Source organism: Helobdella robusta (genome assembly GCF_000326865.2).
Source record: "Helobdella robusta unplaced genomic scaffold HELROscaffold_27, whole genome shotgun sequence".
In the NCBI taxonomy this organism is placed as follows: domain Eukaryota; kingdom Metazoa; phylum Annelida; class Clitellata; order Rhynchobdellida; family Glossiphoniidae; genus Helobdella; species Helobdella robusta.
Genome location: NW_008704392.1, coordinates 121,312 through 128,758, shown reverse-complemented (window position 1 = coordinate 128,758; position 7,447 = coordinate 121,312). Strand labels below are relative to the sequence as shown.

Genomic DNA, 7,447 nt, shown 5'->3' with positions numbered 1-7,447 from the left:
TTATGGAATTGCAAAATGCTGGCCTCGTTAGTTGTTTTGACTATCAAACTGTAGGGATTGGCGTGAATATTTGCAATCCACGATCATCCATTCTGGTGAGAACTGGCAGTCTTTGTAGTTTACTTCATTCATTTTTATTCTGTAATTATTATTTGTATTACATCGGCTCTATAACCGGAAAAATTAATTATTTATATTTTTCAGCTGGAGAACAGTGTTCATTGGCTGCTGAGGAGAACTCCTGAAAAGTTGAATATAGTAACAAATTCGTTCGTGGAATATTTTGAAGAGGGAATATTTAAGCACTTCGCTTCAAATGTGATGAAGCATCTGCGACCACCTGACGATGATAACGATGGTGGTGGTGGTGGTGATGATGATTGTCACACTTCGATTACTTCGTCTGATGTGGTCAGATAGATTTTTGTCATCTCCACCGCAATTCATTAGCGTCATCGTCGCCATCGTCTTCATTAACAACATCAGCTTATTTATTTTTTAAGAGAAATTTTTTGTTTTTATTTTAAAATGAATTTAAATAATGTGCCCAGAGCTATAAGGACCTGACGAAATTTTACAACGACGTGATAGTATGGATGACCGCTAGAGTAACTGACCAACATCTGACTAATTTCAATTACCCTGTTGTCGAATTTTCATCAGCACCATCTAGTGGTTAGTTTCCAAAAGAAAATGTGATGATGGCGATGATGACGACGCGATGATGATGATGATGATAATGATGAAATAAAATTGTGAACATTCATCACTGATAAGGGTTGCCTCCATCTTCGAATTGGAACAGCAAAGAAAGATTGTCACAAATAAATGATTTATCTATGCAACTTCTCCTACCTGAATTTAATCATTCTGATAACGATGATGGCGAGTATTTGAAGGATGGCGATGATGATGGTGGGAATGTTTGGAGATATGATGATGGTGGCCTGTGGAGCTACGTCGCTGGCTTGGTGGAAGCTACTCGTCGCCCATCCAATCTGCTGTATAAGTCAGTATGGGAAGATATGAATGATGATGATGGTGATGATTGGCTGACGCTACTTCTCCACTTACAGGGTTCAACAAATTGTTTTGAAAGCCAAGAAAGGAATTGACGGATACATGAAAATGATGAAACTCTACAGGAGTCTGAGCTCAAAGTTTATGAGGTGCATGGTTGAGATGAGGAACATGATGAAGCTGGAGGTGGTCATGAGTTGTCTGCAGTTCAAGTTGTACCAAGTCTCCTCTTTCATTGAGGAAATGCACTCCTCTGAAGTCAGTTGCACAGTTTCACTGTTGACGTTACTCATTTTGTTGTTGTTTCGTTGATTATGTTTATATTCATAATATTTTTTTAAATTTTTTATTGCCAAATGTCTAAAAACTGACCTAACGTGACAACTGTAACACGCCACACTACACAATAAACAGCCTCTCACAGTTTCGTACTGTCCAGCACTGCATGCACCGTTCAACAACCACGAACTTCTACGGAAACTTTCAGGTCAACCCCGTTCCATAATATTAATTATTACAATAACATTGAAAAAATATTAATTAACATTCAGTAATCATTATTTGAATACAAATTGAAATATAAATTATGATGGTGAATGTTGCTCGTACAGATAAAGCCAGCAAGCAATCAAGCATTCCAAACAAACTAATGCCGCCATTATCGTCACCCCCGGACAGACTTAAACGACAGGATGTCAATCTAAATTCACTTTTAAATACCGACAAGAATTATGCAAATAATGATAATAATGTAATTGATATTAGTATTCGTTTTAATGGTAACAAAATAAATAGACGTTCAGAGAATAGAAAGCTCTGCAGAAGATTGAACTACGAAAGTTCTCATCAATCATTTTCTGTTAATCTTACTACTTCTACTACTACTAGTACTAATAATAATAATAATAGTAATAATAATAATAACGAAAATAATATTAATGAAAATGTCGATAATAAGAAAAGGCTGAGGAGTGATGACGACCTGATAAGTTGCGTGCAGCAGGCCATCAATGACGAGAAAGACAATTCATCCTCTTACGAGAACTACTTGCGAGATCTCCTGCACCGTCGGCCTGGATTGATTAAGACACACGGTCGTCATCAGAAAAATAATGATGAAGATAATGATGAGGATTGGCAGACCTTCGGTGACGAGCGAGAACGTGGCAGGTTGAGAGTAAGAAGTAACTTGAAGAGGGACAGGAGGAATTCATTTGAAATGTCTGGCAGCAGCTTGAAGAAGCACACAAACATCAAAAGGATTTGTGCAAAAGTTGATGGTGATGTTGAATGTGCCGCTGTTGGTGCCCGTTTAAATGATGATGACCTCTCGCACAAGGTTGTCGGCTTGAAGTTTGATTTGAAAAAAGAGAAGATAGCGAATGAATTGTTTGAGAACAATTTGAGAAAGTCGCTGGGTTGAAAGTTACGCTTTTAAAATTCTGAATGACATTATAATTGATTTGAGTGTAAGATGATCTAATTTGCCGATTTAAATGTAAAATGATTTTAATTTATTGACATTGCAAAATTTGATATTCTTGATCGGTATGGTTACAAATTTATTTGTAATTGAATTTTGAAATGTTTGCTTGGTTTGTGTGTATTACTTTTTTAACCTTTTGTTCATTGCAACGGTTTTCCAAGCGATGTCATGCATGTTTCGTTAAAGCTTTAAAATTTATTGAGACCCCCATAACTTCCATTCAAATGAAAGGAAATGATAAAAATACTTGAAATCAATGTTGAATTTGCTGTATTGTATACGGATTGCCCGGCGATATGCTCCAAATAAAATTTCAAATTAATTAACATGAAATTATAACGTATGAAGCGCCTAAAAACATCAACTGTTCGGTTACGGTTGAGGCATGCAACAATACAGTACGAACAAACGCGTGCGTGCGTCATCGCTTTGTTATAAATTCACGTGAAAACCAAACTTTTGTTTATTGTCTGCTAGTTTTATGGTACTAAGTAGCATGAAGTGCGTACGTGTGTGTGTCCCACGGCTGGCTGCAGAGTAAGCTGCTATTTTTATTATAATTATTCTGTTGTTGGTATTCTCTGCGAAATAGTGATTTATTTTGACTCGTTAAGACCAGTCTTGGATAAAATCATTTTCTTTTTCGGTTTAAGCCAAATTCGTGGCTATGAAGTGATTTGAAAATTCAGATAAAAATTCGAATTATAATTTTTGTAAAATCGTTTCAAATAATATAACATTTGAAATGAATTAAAATCACAAAACCATGATGATATAAACTTTCAAAATTTTCTTTCATTTTTTGTCAAGTTTATACAATTAGTTTCAAATTGAAATAAAAATAACAATAAATGGATTAAATAATGATTTTAAATCCTTTGAATTCAAACCTTACCCAAACTTAATAGATCCCTATATAATATATCATAATTAGTTTTTCACTGATTTTAATGAGTTAGTCATTTGTTTTGCTTTTACTTTCACTCCTCATCGTCTACTTTAGTAAAAGTTATTAAATTTAAAACTTAGTTACATTTGAGGTATATCGAAATTTACAATATTTCTAAGATTGATTAATAATTTCACTAAATGGCGATAGGTGACATTCCATAACGTGTTCTGAGCGGCGATACGTAGTTTAAAAAATAAAGCGCGTTGAAATAGATCTATTTGAGTCTAGCAAACATTGCACCAAGGATTGATTTGTTTCATTTGAAGAAACATGTTAATGAAAGGCTTCACGCAGTTTGTTCTATCATCATTTGCATCATTATATACAGTGGCGAATCTAGACAACTTTGACGGGGGAAGCATTTTCAAAAAATGTCAAATAAAATTAACTTGTGACCGGGGAGAATTTTCGGATAAAAGTTGATGACCGGGGGAGGAGAATTTTTGCAAATTTGTTTGATAAATCTTTCGATTTATACGGTAATGTGGTCAGAATTCTACTTACGACCTTTTTAGGCTTATAAAAGTCAATTTTTTCTTCAAAACACCCTTTTATCTCCTCAAAACGACAATTTTTTTCTAACTTACAACTCAAAAAGGGAGGCACTGGCCTCCTCCATCCACCTCCCCCCTAGAACCGCCACTGATTATATATAATGTTGGTTGTGTGTAGGTATATATGTCTCTAAGGTTATTAATATTCGCAAAAGTTCTTTTAGAAACCTAATTATGAGCTGTACCTCCATTTACTGTCAGCTGAAGAATCGTTTCTTTCACTGCTTGAAAGAATAATGTTTGCGCACAATAATAAATGCATACGATGTGTTGCATTTGCATTCTCTTAATATAGCTAACGTTGTCTTCTTGTTTCTTCTGGACTTTTTATTTTATTATCGTCTGTAGATTTAAATTTGTCGCATTAATATTTTTTATGTACAGATAATCGTAGTTAATTTTAAACATTATCATAAAATTTTCTCAAAAGTTTTTTCAAATGAGTTCTAAACGCTCGAGCGTGTTGGCTGTCAATTTCAGTGCTGCAACGACGTCGTCGCCTTCAGATGGCAACCTTGGCACGTGCAATGAACCATCGCCATCAGAATTTGAAGAACTTTTGCAGTGCATGATTTGTTTCGAATCATTCAACGACCCCAAGATCCTCAACTGTGCCCACACCTTTTGCGCCAAATGTTTGGACGACTACCACGCCACGTACGCCACGCAGAAGAGAGCGGTTTCTGGAAATATTCCTTGCCCGACTTGCCGAGAGTTGACTCCCTGGCCTGAAAACGGAGTGGAAGGTCTCAGGAGAGATTTCAAGATTTATCAGATCGAGGAATTGCTGAAGAATATGAGTGTCCTAAGTCAATCAAATAGTGGTCAGTCGTTGAATGTTTGCAATTATTGCAACGCGCTGGATAAAAAAGTTCAGGTTGGTCATTTCAGTTGTAAATTTAAAAAAATTAAATTTTGTTAGGGGTTGTGTGCTAAATTAGCTTTATATTTGCTTATCACACTATCGTTTGTTTAAAATGAAACATTGAAATTAATTTTATGAAAAGATTTTAATCTTGCAAATTTTTCTTAAAGCTTGAGACAGTCGTTTTTTATTAATTAGGCTAAAAACTATTGCTTCAACTGCGAGAAAAGTTACTGCACTCCATGCATGGGCAAGCATTCGAAAAATCAACTGTTCAACAATCACAAAGTTATATCCCTTCCAACTAAAAATAGTTCAGACTTTCCATGCAAGTACCATCCGAACGAGATCATAAAATATTTTTGCAAAAGCTGTGACACTGTTGCCTGCACTCTCTGCCTCTTAGATCAACACAACAACCACAACGCAATCGAAATCAAGCAAATGATCAACGAACAGCTTTCTGACATCAACTTTTTGATGGCTGGCGTCAATGAAAAAAAGGATGAATTAATGAAAGAGTTAGAAATATTGGAGCCTATCACGAAAAATTGTTCCAAATCAATCGACGAAGCTGAAAAATTGATTAGATCAAGAAGTGAAACAATCATAAGGGAGGTGAAAAATAAAGAGATTGTAATGCTAAAAACTCTAGATAACATAAAAAACTCTAAATTAAAACACTTGGAAAAAGAAATAGACCGCATAAAATTTAATTTGAACAAATTAAAAGGAATAGAATCGATGATGAAAAATTCAACGATGACTCCATCAAAAAGTTTGAGAACTTACGATCTCTTGATTCAACGAATGAGAACAATTTTAGACGTTGATTCGCAGCTTGACGTCAATAATTTATCTCAAAACTCAATTTTCGTAAAATTCAAACCTGGCTCAGAGGAATTTAACTTTGGCAACCTTGACGAAAAAAGATTTTCCAATACGGCGCAGCAGTCACAATTGAATCAAACACCTGCAAGCTACCCAGAGCTGAGAAGTCGATCAAAAACTCAGCCTAATCTCGAACTGAACGATCCAAAATATTTGAAGCCATGTCTTAAAAGATCCATCAGTAAGGATGAGAATAGAGCCAAATTAAATTTTGAAATCCTTGTGCATGGCAGCAAATCAGGCGAACTAAACAAACCATTGTGGGTTGCAAGTCTCTTGGAATATAAATTTGTTGTTTCAGATGGCGGCAACAAACGACTTCAAATTTTTGACCAACTAGGAAAATCTGTAAACGTTATTTTAGCGAAATCCTTGGAACCACTGGGGATTGCAGTGACAATGAAAAATAACATCATCACAGCCGACACCGATCAAAAACGCATTCAAGTATTTTCTCCGGACGGCAAATCGATCTCGAAATGGGGTCTCGGAAAGTTTTTTAACCCTTGTGGAGTTGCTGTCTGCCCGAATGGAAGCATCATCGTTTCTGACGTCGGCGACAACTCAGTCAGTGTCTACAAAAACGAGAACACTTGCGTCTTTCGACTTGGAATATCAGCTCAACCTGAATTGCAATTTAAGGAACCATTCTACGTAGCCTCGGGCCAGAACAATGAAATAATTGTTTCAGACAGCAAGAACCATTGCGTGAAAATTTTCGACAGTGGGGGGCAATTTGTGGCGAAAATTGGATCGGAAGGATCAAAAGATGGCGAATTCAAAAGTCCGAGAGGCGTGTGCACGAGCGTTGAGGGCTACATCATCGTCGCCGACCAGGAAAACAACAGGGTGACCATGCTGACGCGGGAGGGCAGCTTCGTGAAACATCTCCTGACATCAGCTGATGGCATCAAATCACCGCAGGGGGTTTGCTTGACCAGGAAGAAAAAATTAGCGGTGACTGAGTTCGATCCACCGAAATATTCCACGTTGAAAGTTTTTGATGTGACAATTTGAGTACACGAATGAGCAGTTTTGTACATGTCAAAATAAATAATAAACTCTAAATAAATAAAAATGCCTCCGGCTGTGGTGTGACAAATTTTCATATAATATTCACTGAATTGATGATATTCGCTAACCAATATTAATTAATTTACACGAATGCCCTTACAAATAAAAATAAATGTTCGTGAAATGAATGAAACACATCTTTTTTTAATGTACATTTTATGTGCTTTCAATAAACCAAAACTGTTTTCTTCGCTAATTTCAACATTCATTCAGAAAATGTAAACGATTCAAAATCAATGATCATACGAAATGTGAATAAAAAGATTTTTTGTTGTATTGACAAGCAGAATGACAATTCACAGATCTGATTCTTTATAAATAGTTAGATAGGTAGGTAGGTAGGTAGTTAGGTAGGTAGGTAGGTAGGTAGGTAGGTAGGTAGGTAGGTAGGTAGGTAGGTAGGTAGGTAGGTAGGTAGGTAGGTAGGTAGGTAGGTAGGTAGGTAGTACGGGCCCATAATTACTCGCTGTCGTAACCAGACAGCACACTCAACCTTATTTTGCCTTCGTTCGTAGTGTGCAACTGTTTCGTCGGCAGCTGCGTTTCAAGATAGGGACAAAATATTTATTACTTTTCGTCTCATCATCTTCGCTACGAACTCTTTA

The 7,447-nt window shown here is 36.2% G+C and overlaps 1 protein-coding gene across 1 annotated transcript; it reads left to right on the top strand.

The window, feature by feature from the left end:
- Positions 1–4,305: 4,305 nt before the first annotated feature.
- HELRODRAFT_191975 (hypothetical protein) lies at positions 4,306–7,104 on the top strand. Its single transcript, XM_009020159.1, has 2 exons — positions 4,306–4,889; positions 5,076–7,104. The coding sequence occupies exons 1-2, from the start codon at positions 4,452–4,454 to the stop codon at positions 6,783–6,785; spliced, it is 2,148 nt and encodes a 715-aa protein (XP_009018407.1). The 5' UTR covers positions 4,306–4,451; the 3' UTR covers positions 6,786–7,104.
- The last annotated feature ends 343 nt before the right edge of the window (positions 7,105–7,447 follow it).